At 45.0% G+C, this 16,568-nt stretch overlaps 1 protein-coding gene across 2 annotated transcripts in view; it reads right to left on the bottom strand.

Moving 5' to 3' along the window:
* LOC125450440 (FERM and PDZ domain-containing protein 1) overlaps nucleotides 1-16,568 on the bottom strand; it is a 133,782-nt gene that overhangs the window by 25,299 nt on the left and 91,915 nt on the right. For both annotated transcript variants that reach the window (XM_048526445.2, XM_048526437.2), the window contains exon 14: nucleotides 11,868-12,012. In XM_048526445.2, coding sequence (XP_048382402.2) covers nucleotides 11,868-12,012 — 145 coding nt within the window. The remainder of the gene's footprint in view (nucleotides 1-11,867; nucleotides 12,013-16,568) is intronic.

Below are 16,568 nucleotides of genomic sequence, written 5' to 3'. Positions count from 1 at the left end.
ACTGAGATTGTGTCTGCAGGAAGTGCGCTTGGTTGCAAATCTTATCAGATCACATGGTTTGACTGCAGCAGCAGTTAGAGGCAATGAGGAATTTACAGGAGCTGGTGGGGGTGGAGGGAATGGTTTGATGGATAGCAGTTTCAGGAAAGGAGATAAACTGAAGATACAGTTACTTTCAGGAAAGGGAGGTAGGTAGTGCAGGAGTCTCCTCTGGCTATCCCCATCTCAAACAAGTTTGCTGTTTTGGACAATGCAGGGGGTGATGGGCTCTCTGGGAATGTCGCACTGACAGCCAGCTTTCTGGTACCAAGATTAGCTCTAATGTAATGAGGGGTACGCCATGTTCCAAGTGATCAGTTATGACAGGGAACTCCCCAGTCAGAGGCACAGACAGATGTTTCTGCAGCCAACAGGGAGACATCAGAATGGGGTGTTGACTCTTGGTGCAAGGATCAAGGATATCTTGGAGAAGGTGCAGAATATTTCCAAAGGGGAGAGGGACCAGCAGGAGGTTGTTGTATACTTTGGAACTAATGACTTGAGAGGAGAACAAGATGAGAGAATATGAGGAAGTTAGGCAGGAATTTAAAGAGGAGGTCCTCGAAGGTAATAATATCTAGATTACTCCTGGTGCCACAAGCTGGTGAGGGTGGGAATAAGAGGATAGAGGAGATGAATGCGTGGCTGAGGAGCTGGTGCAGGGGAAAAGGATTCATACTTTTGGATCATTGGGGTCTCTTCTGGTGTGGAAATGACCAGTGTTAGAAGGAAGGATTGCACCTGAATAGGATGGCAACTAATATACTTGGCAAGATATTTGCTGGACCTGCTCGGGAGGATTTAAACTAATTGTGTGTGTTGGGAGGGGGAGAACGAGTGGGAAGATGGTAGTAGAACCTAGGGAGATTTTGACAAAAGAGACTGGTATAGTTGGGAAAAAGGAGTAAGTCAACCAATTAGAACAGGTGGGAATAAAGCAGAGAATAAGGTAGGACTGATAATTTAAACTGCATTTATTTCAATGCAAGAGGCCGAACAGATAAAGCAGATGAATTCAGGGCATGGCTAGGAACATGGGACTGGGATATCATAGCAATAGAGACATAACTCAGGGATGGACAGGACTGGCAGTTCCGGGGTGTAGATGCTATAGGAAGGATAGGAGGGGGAGCGGCATTTTTGATTAAGGATAATATTACTGCTATACTTAGGAAGGATATTCCTGGGAATATGTCCAAGGAAGTTATTTGGGTGGAACAGAGAGATAGGAAAGGAGTGATCACCTTATTGGGATTTTACTATAAACCCCTTCCCCAATAATCAGTGGGAAACTGAGAAGCAAATTTGTAAGGATGCCTCAGTTATTTCTAAAAATAATAGGTTGGTTATGGGAGGGGATTTTATTTTTCCACTGACTGGGACTGCCATTGTGTTAAGGGGTTGGCTGAAGAGGAATTTGTGAAGTGTGTACAAGAAAGCATTCTGATTCAGTATGTAGATGTACCTGTTAGAGAAGGTGCAAAACTTGACCTACTCTTGGGAAATAAGGCAGGGCAGGTGACTGAGGTGTCAGTGGGGGAGCACTTTGGGGCCAGTAACCATAATTCTTTTAGTTTAAAATAATGATGGAAAAGGATAAACCAAATCTAAAAATTAAAATTCTAAATTGGAGGAAGGCAAATTTGGTCATTATTAGGAAAGAATTTTCAAAAGTTGACTGGGGGTTGATGTTCACAGGCAAAGGGATGGCTGGGAAATGGGAAGCTTTCAAAAATGAGATAACAAAAGCCGAGAGACAGTATGATCCTGTTAGACTGAAGGGCAAGGTTGGTAGGTGTGGGGAATGCTGGATGACCAGAGAAATTGAGGTTTCTTCAAGAATAAGAAGGAAGCATATGTCAGGTATAGACAACAGAGATTGAGTGAATCCCTAGAAGAGTACAAAGGCAGTAGGATTATACTTAAGAGAGAAATCAGGAGGGCAAAAAGGGACATGAGATATCTTTGGAAAATAGGTTTAAGGAGAATCCAAAGGGATTCTACAAATACATAAGGACAAAGGGGTAACTAGGGTAAGAATAGGGCCCCTTAAAGATTAGCAAGGCCGCCTATGTGTGGAGTCACAGAAGACAAGGGAGGTACTAAATGAATATTTTGCATGAGTGTTTACCACGGAGAAGGATATGGAAGATAGTGAACATGGGGAAATAAATAGCGAAAACTTGAAAAATGTCTAAATTACAGAGGGGATGATACTGAACATTTTAAAATGCAAAGAAGTGAATAAATCCCTGGGACCTGGTCAGGTGTACCCTCAAACTCTGTGGGAAGTGATTGCTGGGCCCCTTGCTGAGACATTTGTATCATCGATAGCGAGTGGTGAGGTGCCAGAAGACTGGAGGTTGGCTAATGTGGTGCTACTATTTAAGAAAGGTAGTAAGGAAAAGCCAGGAAACTACAGATTGGTGAGCCTGACATCAGTGGTGGGCAAGTTGTTGGAGGGAATCCTGAGGGATAGGCAAGGACTGATTAGGGATAGTTAATATGGCTTTGTGCATAGAAAATCATGCCTCACTAATCTGACTGAGTTTTTTGAAGAAGTAATTAATGAGGATTAGTGAGGGGAGACCGTTGGATGAGATCTGTATGGACATCAGTAAGGTGTTCAACAAGTTTCCTCATGGCAGACAGGTTAGCAAGGTTAGATCACACAGCATGGGGAGAACTAGCTATTTCAATACAGAACTGGCTCAAAGGTAGAAGACAGAGGGTGGTGGTGGAAGATTGCTTTTCAGATTGGAGGTCTGTGACCAGCAGTGTGCCACAAGGATCATTGCTGTGTCCACAGCTCTTCATCACTTATATAAATGATTTGGATGTGAATATGAGAGGATTGGTTGGTAAGTGTGTAGATGACACCAATATTGGTGGTATAGTGGCCAGCAGAGAAGGTTACCTCAGAGTACAACAGGACCTTGATCAGATGGGCCAGTGGGCCGAGGAGTGGCATGTGGAGTTTAATGTAGATAAATGTGAGGCGCTGCATTTTGGAAAGGCAAATCAGGGCAGGATTTATACACTTAATGGTAAGGTTCTGGGGAGTGTTGCTGAACAAAGAGACCTTGGAGTGCAAGTTCATAGTTTCTTGAAAGTGGAGTCACAGGTAGATAGGATAGTGAAGAAGGCATTTAGTATGCTTGCCTTATTGGTCAGTGTATTGAGTAAAGGAATTGGGAGATCATGTTGTAGCTATATAGGACATTGGTTCAGCAACTTTTGGAATACTGCTTTCGATTCTGGCCTCCCTGCTGTAGGAAGGATGTTGTGAAACTAGAAAGGGTTCAGAAAAAGGGTTCTGAGGATGTTGCCAGGGTTGGAGGGTTGGAGGGTTTGAGCTATAGGGAGAGACTGAATAGGCTGGGGCTATTTTCCCTGGAGCGTCGGAGGCTGAGGGGTGACCTTACAGTGGTTTATAAAATCATGAAGGGCACAGATAGGGTAAACAGGTTAGGTCTTTTCCCTGGGGTGGCAGAGTCCAAAACCAGAGTTTTAAGCTGAGAGGGGAAAGATTTAAAAGGGACTTAAGGGGCAACTTTTCCACACAGAGTGTGTATGGAATGAGCAGCCAGAGGAAGTGGTGGAGACTGGTAGAATTACAACATTTAAAAAGCATCTGGATGGGTATATGAATAGAAAGTGTTTAAAGGGATATGGGCCAAACACTGGCAAATGGCACTAGATTTACATAGCATATCTGGTCAGAATGGACAAGTTAGACTGAAGGGTCTGTTTCCGTGCTGTACATCTCTATGACTCTATGATTGTAAGTCAAGATTTCTTCAGGAAAATAGTGTATTACTGTCTGCAAGGAGTTAGTTGGTGGAAATACCACAGGGCGGAGCCTTTTAACAGTTACAGCTTCAATATTGATGTCATGTCAATTGTACATGTTTGTTCAGATTCAGCATACCACTCAAATTCAGTGCCAGGCTTGTTACCCACGACTTAAAAGCAAAAACAGTAACTTTTACAGTAAATAAAATTTGCTATTAAAAATCCTATTTCTTGATCAATGTTTCTGATTGTGAGATTCCATGCATAAGCTTTCAAGATTTTCCAGATCCTGTATTTCCTACGCATATGTATCATGAAATGTATGTTCCTACATTCTGGAATATTGACAAGACCCAACAGCAACTGAAACTCACTTCATCGGCACTAGGTCAGAGTGAGTAATGCTGTTGGAAAATATGAGCAAAGTCTGAACTGTGATTGACTCATCTCTCTCAGATTGCTGCTACAGATATCATTCTGAGATGGAAACATGCTTAAACTGACATGAGTTTATTTACTATCATAACTTTATTGAAAAGAGTCGCTTTCTGAAAATGACACCAAAGTAAAACAAACATTGCTAATGCTCCATAAAACTGATCAGTCTACTGGAAGTGATAATGGGAACTGCAGATGCTGGAGAATCCAAGATAATAAAATTTGAGGCTGGATGAACACAGCAGGCCAAGCAGCATCTCAGGAGCACAAAAACTGACGTTTCGGGCCTAGACCCTTCATCAGAGAGGGGGATGGGGTGAGGGTTCTGGAATAAATAGGGAGAGAGGGGGACGTGGACCGAAGATGGAAAGAAAAGATAGGTGGAGAGGAGAGTATAGGTGGGGAGGTAGGGAGGGGATAGGTCAGTCCAGGGAAGACGGACAGGTCAAGGAGGTGGGATGAGGTTAGTAGGTAGGAGATGGAGGTGCGGCTTGGGGTGGGAGGAAGGGATGGGTGAGAGGAAGAACAGGTTAAGGAGGCAGAGACATGTTGGACTGGTTTTGGGATGCAGTGGGTGGAGGGGAAGAGCTGGGCTAGTTGTGTGGTGCAGTGGGGGGAGGGGAGGAACTGGGCTGGTTTTGGGATGCGGTGGGGGAAGGGGAGATTTTGAAACTGGTGAAGTCCACATTGATACCATTGGGCTGCAGGGTTCCCAAGCGGAATATGAGTTGCTATTCCTGCAACCTTCGGGTGGCATCATTGTGGCACTGCATGAGACCCATGATGGACATGTCATCTAAAGAATGGGAGGGGGAGTGGAAATGGTTTGCGACTGGGAGGTGCAGTTGTTTATTGCGAACTGAGCGGAGGTGTTCTGCAAAGCGGTCCCCAAGCCTCCGCTTGGTTTCCCCAATGTAGAGGATGCCACACCGGGTACAATGGATACAGTGTACCACATTGGCAGATGTGCAGGTGAACCTCTGCTTAATATGGAAAGTCATCTTAGGGCTTGGGATAGGGGTGAGGGAGGAGGTGTGGGGGAAAGTGTAGCATTTCCTGCGGTTGCAAGGGAAGGTGCTGGGGTGGTGGGGTTGGAGGGCAGTGTGGAGCGAACAAGGGAGTCACGGAGAGAGTGGTCTCTCCAGAAAGCAGACAAGGGTAGGGATGGAAAAATGTCTTGGGTGGTGGGGTCGGATTGTAGATGGCAGAAGTGTCGGAGGATGATGCGTTGTATCCGGAGGTTGGTGGGGTGGTGTGTGAGAACGAGCGGGATCCTCTTTGGGCGTTTGTGGTGGGGGCGGGGTGTGAGGGATGTGTTGCGGGAAATGCGGGAGGGGCGTCCTCGACCACTGTGGGGGGAAAGTTGCGGTCCTTGAAGAACTTGGACATCTGGGATGTGCGGGAGTGGAATGCCTCATCGTGGGAGCAGATGCGGCGGAGGCGGAGGAATTGGGAATAGGGGATGGAATTTTTGCAGGATGTTGGGTGGGAGGAGGTGTATTCTAGGTAGCTGTGGGAGTCGGTGTGCTTGAAATGGACATCAGTTACAAGCTGGTTGCCTGAGATGGAGACTGAGAGGTCCAGGAAGGTGAGGGATGTGCTGGAGATGGCCCAGGTGAACTTGAGGTTGGGGTGGAAGGTGTTGGTGAAGTGGATGAACTGTTCGAGCTCCTCTGGGGAGCAAGAGGCGGCGCCGATACAGTCATCAATGTAACGGAGGAAGAGGTGGGGTTTGGGGCCTGTGTAGGTGCAGAAGAGGGACTGTTCCACGTAACCTACAAAGAGCCAGGCATAGCTGGGGCCCATGCGGGTGCCCATGGCCACCCCCTTAGTCTGTAGGAAGTGGGAGGAATCGAAAGAGAAGTTGTTGAGGGTGAGGACGAGTTCGGCTAGGCGGATGAGGGTGTCGGTGGAGGGGGACTGGTCGGGCCTGCGGGACAAGAAGAAGCGGAGAGCCTTGAGGCCATCTGCATGTGGTATACAGGTGTATAGGGACTGGATGTCCATGGTGAAAATGAGGTGTTGGGGGCCAGGGAATTGGAAGTCCTGGAGGAGGTGGAGGGCGTGGGTGGTTCCTGGACCAAAGGGGGGAAAATGGAGTCCAAATAGGTGGGGATGTGTTCGGTGGGGCAGGAACAGGCTGAGACAATGGGTCGACCAGGGAAGGCAGGTTTGTGGATTTTGGGAAGGACATAGAAACGGGCCGTGCGGGGTTGGGGAACAATGAGGTTGGAGGCTGTGGGTGGGAGGTTCCCTGAGGTGATGAGGTCATGAATGGTGTTGGAGATGATGGTTTGGTGCTCGGGTGTGGGGTCATGATCGAGGGGACGGTGGGAGGTGGTGTCGGAGAGTTGGCGTTTGGCCTCGGCAATGTAGAGGTCAGTGCGCCATGCTACCACCGCGCCACCCTTGTCTGCGGGTTTGATGGTGAGGTTGGGGTTGGAGCAGAGGGCTGCCCGTTCTGCGGGGGAGAGGTTGGAGTGGGTGAGAGGGGTGGAGAGGTTGAGGCGGTTAATGTCTCGACGGCAGTTTGAGATGAAGAGGTCGAGGGAAGGTAGGAGGCCTGGGGGTGGAGTCCAGGAGGAGGACTTGTGTTGGAAGCGGGAGAAGGGATCAGTGGAGGGAGGGTTAGGTTCCCGGTTGAAGAAGTAGGCATGGAGGCGAAGGCGGCGGAAAAACTGTTCTATGTCCAACCGTGACTGGTACATTGTGGAAACCAAGCGGAGGCTTGGCGACCGCTTTGCAGAACGCCTCCGCTCAGTTCGCAATAAACAACTGCACCTCCCAGTCGCAAACCATTTCCACTCCCCCTCCCATTCTTTAGAAGACATGTCCATCATAGGCCTCCTGCAGTGCCACAGTGATGCCACCCGAAGGTTGCAGGAACAGCAACTCATATTCCGCTTGGGAACCCTGCAGCCCAATGGTATCAATGTGGACTTCACCAGCTTCAAAATCTCCCCTTCCCCCACCGCATCCCAAAACCAGCCCAGTTCGTCCCCTCCCCCCACTGCACCACACAACCAGCCCAGCTCTTCCCCTCCACCCACTGCATCCCAAAACCAGTCCAGCCTGTCTCTGCCTCCTTAACCTGTTCTTCCTCTCACCCATCCCTTCCTCCCACCTCAAGCCGCACCTCCATCTCCTACCTACTAACCTCATCCCACCTCCTTGACCTGTCCGTCTTCCCTGGACTGACCTATCCCCTCCCTACCTCCCCACCTATACTCTCCTCTCCACCTATCTTCTTTTCTCTCCATCTTCGGTCCGCCTCCCCCTCGGTCCCTATTTATTCCAGAACCCTCACCCCATCCCCCTCTCTGATGAAGGGTCTAGGCCCGAAACGTCAGCTTTTGTGCTCCTGAGATGCTGCTTGGCCTGCTGTGTTCGTCCAGCCTCACATTTTATAGTCTAATGGAAGAACTGGCATTGGAATGAAAAGTATTACCATCCTTTGGATATAATACCCACAGGAGCTGATGGGTCTGTTAATCCTGATTTTTAATAATCTACACACATTTTGAAGATCTGAAAGAAGAATCCTCTTGTCCTTTACCCTGTGTTTTTTTAATATATTAATTCATAGGATGAGGGTGTTACTGGGTGACCAGCATTTATTGCCCATCCCTAATTGCCCTTGAGAGGGTGATGGGTGAGCTGCCTGCTGTCTGTACTGAAGATGTGGATGATATGCCACAGAGGAAATGTATGCTGAGAAAAGAAACTGAGACTTTCCATCCAGGAAATGGACTGAATTGAAAGCAAATAGAAGAAGCACAAGTCAATTAGGAACAGATAAAAGTCACTGGGACAATGGAGCCTGCCCTGCCATTCAGTATGATCATAGCTAACCTGTTTGTGCTTCATACGCTATTTCCCCATCTACGTGAATCTTTCATTCTTGTGGCCTACAAATATCTATCTACCTCAACCTTAAAAAGGATTCAATGACCCCACCTCCACCATCTTCCGAGACAAAAAAGTGTTAAAGTTTCACAACCATCAGGAAGAAAAACACTCATCTCTTTTTTTTGTATTTTTTTAAAAAAAGTGACCCCTAATTTTGGATTCACTCAAGAGAGGAAACATCATTCCTGCCTCCAATTTGTCCAGACCGTTCAGGATTGTATGTACTTCTATCAAATCACCCTTCACCCACCTAAACTCCAATGGAAGCAAGGCAGTTTGCACAACCTTAAGTATCAATCTCATGAAGCTCCTCTGAACTGTTTTAAAAACATTTACGGTCTTCCTTAAATAAGAAGACCAAAACTGCATGCAATATTAGGGACATAGTCTCACCGATGCCCTGGATAACTAAGCAAAGCATCTTTATGTTTGCATTTAATACTCTTCCCAATAAAGAATAGTATTCCATTAACCTTTCACATTTATTTGCTGCACTTTGTTTTTGTAAATCATGCACTACAACGTATAAATATTTCTGCACCCTGAAATGTTATTCTTGCTTCAAGCAATACTCTGCTTCTTTTTTATTCTGCCTGCCAAAGTGAAAAAAATCAGTTTCCCATATTATATCCCATCAGCCAAACCCTTGAGCTCTCATTCAATCTGTTGAAATCCATCTGAAAACTCATGTCCACTTCACAATTTACTTCCCTGCCTATCTTTGAGTAATCTAAACTCCCCATATCGAAGTCATTGATATAAATCACAAAATGCTTAGGTCCCAACACAGATTCTTCTTCTGATAAAGGGTCCAGGCCTGAAATGTCAGCTTTTGTGCTCCTAAGATGCTGTTTGGCCTGCTGTGTTCATCAGCTCCCCACTTTGTTATCTCTTTCTTCTAGGACTCATCCTCCTTTCATTCAGAAAGGGTCCCCTTCCATGCACACTCTCTGTCTGGATATTTTTAACCAACCTGTTCAGTGATGTTATTACACACCTCTGGTGGATCTTGAACACAGCCAATCTTCTACCCATACCATTATGTTACCATTTGGGACCTATTTGGTGCAATAACCTTTTATACTGCACGTCAAATCCCACTGAAGACCGAAGCGTAGTATCTCTACAGGTTCCCCATTAACCACAGCACAGACTACTCCTTCAAAGAATTGACATAAATTGGTCAAACATGATTTCCCTTTCACAGAACAATGCTGACTCTCCCCAAATAGCTAGAGTTTTGTGTGCGTTCAACTATAATCTCCTTCCTATTGATTTGAACAGCTTCCCTACGACAAGTATCAAACTAACTGGCCCATAGTTTCCTCTTTTCTCCCCCTTCTTGTATAGAGCCTAGTTAGAAGATGAGATTTTGTTCCTCCGGTTTTCGCTGTGATTCACTGCAGCATGCCGAGGACTAGTGGGCATGCAAACAGGATGCTGTGTTTAAACAACTGGCAATGGGAAGGTCGGGGTTTGCTTGTGCATTGAGCAAAGTGGTCACCCAGTCTGTTCTTACTTTTCTAGTTAGCATCCTCTCATGCTCCAATTTATTTCTCTTGATTAATCTTTGTCATTCTCTGCCATTCTTTATCTTCTGTCCAATTACCTGACCCACTTTTCATAATATATACTTCTCCCTTAATCTTGATACCTTCCTTAAGTTCTTACATTGATCATAGATAGTTAGTTCTCCCTTTAGAACTTCTTTTCATAGTACAAAAAGACTTATTCCAAGTACTTTGAAATATTCCCTTATATATCTACCTTAGCTTCTCTATTGATCTGTTCCTGAACCTAGTATCTCAGTTCATTTTAGCTGCTCAATTTTCAAGCCCACATAATTGCCCCTTGTAAAGTATAAAATACTAGTCTTAGGCTCACTCATCTCCCTTTAAAACTGGATAGCGGATCTAATCTACCTAGAGATTGTAAGAACTGCCGATGCTGGAGTCAGAAATAACACAGCGTGGAGCTGGAGGAACATAGCAGGCCCTGTCAGCAGCAGAGGAGCAGGAAAGTTGACGTTTCGGGTCGGGACCCTTCTTCAGAAATGTTATGGTTGGGGGGAGGGGAGCTCAGAAATGGAGAGAGGACGGGTCGGGGTGGGGAAGGTATGTGAGATAGTGATAGGTGAGTGCAGGTAGGGAGTGGTGGGGATTGGTCAGCGGGATGGGAGGGGCAGATAGGCGGGAAAGAAGATGGACAGGTTGTGTCAGGTTAAGGAGGGTTGGTCATGGGATGAGGCGGAGGGTGGGGAGATTTTGAAGCTGGTAAAATCTATGTTTAGGCCATTGGGACATAACATCCCGAGGTGGAATATGAGGTGCTGCTCCTACAGTTTGCGGGTGGCATCATTGTGACACTGGAGGAGGCCCAGGGTGGACATGTCACCCAGAGAGTGGAGAGGAGTTAAAATGGTTCGCGTCCAGAAGTTGTCATTTGTCACAAATAGAGTGTAGATGCTACCTAGAGAAGCCTTTTCTCTATGGTCAATAATTAATATTGTCACATTGCACTACACCAAGTCTGGTACAACAGATATTGAGATAATGGGAACTGCAGATGCTGGAGAATCCAAGATAATAAAATGTGATAATAAAATGTGAGGCTGGATGAACACAGCAGGCCAAGCAGCATCTCAGGAGCACAAAAGCTGACGTTTCGGGCCTAGACCCTCTGTCTCTGATGAAGGGTCTAGGCCTGAAATGTCAGCTTTTGTGCTCCTGAGATGCTGCTTGGCCTGCTGTGTTCATCCAGCTCCACACTTTGTCATCTTATAACAGATATTGAGCAAAGTACAAGGAGAAACTTCTGCCTTTTTTCAAATGGTACCATGGAATTATCTAAACTTTCCCAACGTCTCAATGGCTCATCTAAAAGATAGCACCTCTGTGCAGCAACAAAAACAGAAGTTGCTGGAAAAGCTCAGCAGGTCTGGCAGCATTTGTGAAGAAAATATCAGTGTTAACATTTTGGGTCCGGTGACCCCTCCCCAGAACTGGTTCTGAGTTCTGGTTGCAGTTCTGAGGAAGGGTCACAGGACCTAAAACGTTAACTCTGATTTTGTCCCCACAGATGCTGCCAGACCTGCTGAGCTTTTCTAGCAATTTCTGTTTTTGTTCCTGACTTACAGTATCCTCAGTTCTTTCAGTTTTTACCTCTATGCAGCACCCAGTCAGTGAGAGTATCTTCAAGTGCTACTTGAAACTGTAACTTTCACACTGGTTGTAAAGGCTGCCTCTCAACCAAGGCAGACATTAACCAAGGATCCAATCAGTCTCTGCATACATTCGGAACAGCCCTGTCCAGTTTGCAGCGCTAAAACTACCAGTGAAAACACAGTTCTGCCTGGGAGCAGCGACAATGGAAACGAAATTCACATTTGGAATGCGACAGCAAGAACTGTCGATGCTAGAGTCAGAGATAACAGCGTGGAGCTGAGGGAACACAGCAGGCCAGGCAGCATCAGAGGAGCTGACATTTCGGGCTGGGAGTTTCTGAAGAAGGGTCCTGACCCAAAACATCAGCTTTCCTGTTCCTCTGAGTCTGCCTGTCCTGCTGTGTTCCTCCAGCTCCACACACCGTTATCTCACATTTGGAATGTAAGTTTTCTTGGGCAAAAGTATGGCAACAGTAAAACTGGGATTCTCATTTTAAAAAATAAACAATAACCAAAATATTACCTTCTTCACTTGTAAGTGTCTGACTTTGATAGTTGCTAGGCCAAGTGAATATGGAGTCTGTTGAGTTCACATATAGTCTATGATATCCAGCAATCAAACACACGAGGTCTTTGGCATGATGAGATTCCAGTAACAAAGTCAGGGACTGTGAATACAAGCATAGTGTCAGTAATTGAACTCTTCCACTAATAGCACTAAATTTCAATTGGTATCAATTCCTTTATTTTAAACAGTATTTGCTCAACATTATCTGCCTAGAGTTTGCTGAAATGCAACATCAGTGTTTTGTTTCTTCCCTCTAAAGCATGAAAATATTGTAAGTTACTGAAAGTTCAAGTTGATAAGTGAGGGCAACGGGGAATCTGGGATCTTGTCAAATAACAGGTAAAACAATCTATCTCTTTAACCATGAAAATTAAGGATTGAGAAAGAAGCAGGAACAATACAGAAGGTAGATTAGTCAATTTGGGCTCAGGAAGGGAAAAAAAGAGTGCTTGTATAGAGAAAAAAATAGAGAAAAGATAAGTAAAAGCAAATGTAAAATTATGCGAATTTCTAACAACAATTTAGTACAGTTTGGAATAACACCTGGAGATGGATTTATTCTCTTCTGAATAGGAGAGGTGGATTGTATTATCAAAACCTAAAACTTATCGCTCTCTGTTGAAGGGTCTAGGCCCGAAACGTCAGCTTTTGTGCTCCTGAGATGCTGCTTGGCCTGCTGTGTTCATCCAGCTCCACACTTTCTTATCTTGGATTCTCCAGCATCTGCAGTTCCCATTAACTCTCGTTAAAAAGTATCTTGATTCTGTCGAGTACTTACCACCCACATCTCTTTGAAAGGAAATCTTGAATTTATATCGCACCTTTCAGAGTTACTGGACATCTCAAAGAGCTTTGCACACATGGAGTATTTCTTAGATACTGTTCCAACATAGGAACTTGGGATGAGTTTAATTAACCATTAATACTCAGATGCAACAATTTCTTAAAACTTTCAAGCCAATTTGTCACAGAACAACAGGATGCATTCTAGAAGCAAGTATGGAGAGTACAGGGTCAACGTGCTGCAATAAAAGAATGGGCAGGACCATTTAAGCCTCTGGGACCTGGATATCTAGAGATTTACAGCATTGGATTCAGAGAAAAAGGGATACTTATGCAGATAGCCAGGGCTATTTGGTGCTGTACAGAATGCACAATAGGGAACTTAAAATGGAAAATTTGACTTCATAGAGGTGTACAAAATGATCAGAGGTATAGATAGAGTAGATAGCCAGAGACTTTTTCCTAGGGTGGAGGTGGCTATTATGAGGGAGCATAGTTTTAAAGTGAGTGGAGGTAGATATCAGGGAGGTGTCAGAGGTAGGTTCTTTACTCAGAGAGTGGTCAGGGCGTGGAATGCATTGCTGGAGAGGGTAGTGGAGTTGGCTTCATTAGGGGCATTTAAGCTGCTATTAGATAGGCATATGGATAATAGTAATAGGTAGGGGTCGAGGTTACATAGACCTTATAATTAGGGTAAAAGTTCGGCAAAACATCGTGGGCTGAAGGGCCTGCATCGGGCTGAACTATGTCCAATGTTCAATGTGCTATGAATAGGAGACCATAAAAGGGACATGAAAAGATCCTGGAAGGTAAAGTAAAGGGCAATCCTAAACTGGTTAACAAGTACCTTAGATAAAAGGAAAGAGTAGGGCCCACTGGGACCACAGTAATATGTGAGAAGTCAGAGGATGTAGGTAGGGTTCTAAAGAATACTTTTGGTCAGTATTCAACAGTGAAATGGCCGATATGAGTATAGAAATCAGGGAGAAGTCTGTGATACAATTAGAGAAATTAGCATTGACAGAGAGAAGGTTCCAAAGGGTCTGGCTTAGAAGTCGATAAGTCTCCAGGGCTGGATGAAATGTATCCCAGGTTTTTAAGGGAGGAAATACCAGGGACATTGGCAATATTTTCAATTCCTCTCTATCCTAGAAGTAGTGTCAGAGGACTTGCAGACAGCCAATGTTATTCAAGAGGAAGGGCTACAGACCAACCAGTTGTACCTCGTGCTGGAGAAATTGCTGGAACGACTCTGCGGGACAGAATTAATTTGTGATTGGAAAGGCAGGAGTTAATCAAAAATAGTCAGCATGGTTTTGTTAAAGGAAATTCATGTCTGACCAATTTGATTGAATTTTTCAAAGAGTTGACAAGGTGTGTAGGTGAGTGAATACTTTTGATGTCCATTTGGATGTCAACAAGGCTTTTGATAAGGTCCTGTATAAGAGATTGGTAACAAAGAAAAGAGCCCATGGGATCCAAGGAAATTTGGCTAATTGGATCCATAATTGGCTGAGTGGCAGGATGCAGAGGGTGATGGTTGAGGGCTGTTTTTTCCAACTGGAAAACTGGTCAGGTCACACAGGGATGAGTGTGGGGGCCCTTAAAGTTGTGGTTTATATAATTAATTCTGACTTGAATGTAGGAGGGTCGATCAATAGGTTTTCAGTTGATTTAAAAATTGGTCAGGTGGTAAAAAGTGAGGAGGATATCCCTAGATTACAAGAGTATATAGAAGGGGTGGTCAGATAGGCTGATCAGTGGCAAATGGAATTCCATCTGGATAAATGTGAGGTGATGCACTTGGGGTGGAGAAACAAGTCCAGAGAATACACGATGACCAGTAGGATCCTGGGAAGCACTGAGAATCGGAAGGGCCTTAGTGTGGATGTCCACTGGTCCTTTAAAGTATCAGGACGGGTGGATAAAGTGATTATGAAGGTGAATGGGGTATTTGCCTTTATTAGCCAAGATGCAGAGTTTAACAGCAGGTTATAATGGGACTTTCTAAAATGCTAGTTAGATCATAGCTACAATAGACCATAAGACATAGGAGTGGAAGTAAGGCCATTCAGCCCATCAAGTCCACTCCGCCATTTAAATCATGGCTGATGGGCATTTCAACACCACTTCCCTGCACTCTCCCCATAGCCCTTGATTCCTTCTGAGATCAAGAATTTTTCGATCTCTGCCTTGAAGGCATCCAACGTCCCGGCCTCCACTGCACTCCGTGGCAATGAATTCCACAAGCCCACCACTCTCTGGCTGAAGAAATGTCGTCTCATTTCAGTTTTAAATTTACCCCCTCTAATTTTAAGGCTGTCCCCACAGGTCCTAGTCTCCCCGCCTAACGGAAACAACTTCCTTGCGTCCACCCCTTCTAAACCATACATTATCTTGTAAGTTTCTATTAGATCTCCCCTCAACCTTCTAAACTCTAATGAGTGCAATCCCAGAATCCTTAGCCATTCATCATACGTTAAACCTACCATTCCAGGGATCATCCGTGTGAATCTCTGCTGGACACGCTCCAGGGCTAGTATGTCCTTCCTGAGGGGTGGGGCCCAAAATTGGACACAGTATTCTACATGGGGCCTAACTAGAGCTTTATAAAGTCTCAGAAGCACATCGCTGCTTTTATATTCCAACCCTCTTGAGATAAAACAGCACACAGTATTGTGTGCTATTCTTAAATCCACATTATGGGAAGGATGAATTGCATTGGAGAGGGTGTGGAGAAGGTTTAACAGCATGTTACTTAGGCTGCAGAGTTCTAGCTATGAAGAGAGATCGAGTAGACTGGGGTTGTTTTCCAAAGAGCACAGGAGACTGAGGGGACATGATTGAGATGTACAAAATTATGAGGGGCATAGATATTGTCAACAGGAAGAAATGTTTCTCTTGATGGAGGAATCAGTGACCAGGGACATTTCTTTAAAGTAAGGGGCAGATAAGAGGAAAACATTTTCACCGAGTGAGTTGTGGCCTGCAAGGGTGGTAGAGGCAGAAGCCCTCATAACATTTAAGAAGTATTATGATGTGCACTTGCAATACCAAGGCAGACAACGCTATGGGCTGAGTGCTGGGAATTCGTATTATAGAGTTAGACAGGCGTTTTGACCAGCACAGACTCAATGGGTTGAAGGGCCCTTTTCTGTGCATAGATCTCTATGACTCTATAAACTTTGAGAAGGTAATGGGTGAGTTGTGGTTTAATCAAGGCTAGCAATAAAATGGTACAAATCTCTCAGCAACTTATCCTCACCACAAGAATTTACGCAATAATAAATTGACGAGAGCTGTGACACTCACGGCTGCTTTGGAAGTGAATTCTGGCTCATTATTGAATTTACATCAAATAGGTGTCATGGGACTCAATGATATACTGCAGGTGGGACATCATTTGACAACTACATGACCAGTTAGAACAGTCACTAATGTCTCCTCTCCTTCCCAAAGAAAACTTTTAAAGGGAGATTTGCCTTACATTTATAAAGAACAACATTTCTCAGGACAGGGAGCCTATCGATCCTTCATTCTGTGATTTAAACTATTCCCTCAATCCGCGACAGAAGAGGCATTGGTTGAACTCAGTAATTGTTTTGCATAATTGTGAGGTGATCCTGGGGAAGCAAGACAGAATCTTGTGACTGAATCTGAATTGATCTTTGTGCTACTTTAAGAGAATATGCAGTGAATGATTTATCAAGGAAAGGTTGGATTTCTGCTTGCCTGCCTACCCATCTTGCCTGTTTTCCTAGAATGCCAGAAAAAGAGCCATGCCAGGCCCAGAGCGACACTGATCTGCTGACACCAGAGTAATTTCCAAAGATAGCAGTGACTTGGCCAATGCAGACCAGAAACAGGCACCCA

Source organism: Stegostoma tigrinum, chromosome 3 (assembly GCF_030684315.1).
Source record: "Stegostoma tigrinum isolate sSteTig4 chromosome 3, sSteTig4.hap1, whole genome shotgun sequence".
Lineage (NCBI taxonomy): Eukaryota > Metazoa > Chordata > Chondrichthyes > Orectolobiformes > Stegostomatidae > Stegostoma > Stegostoma tigrinum.
This window is presented reverse-complemented; position numbering and strand designations above follow the sequence as displayed.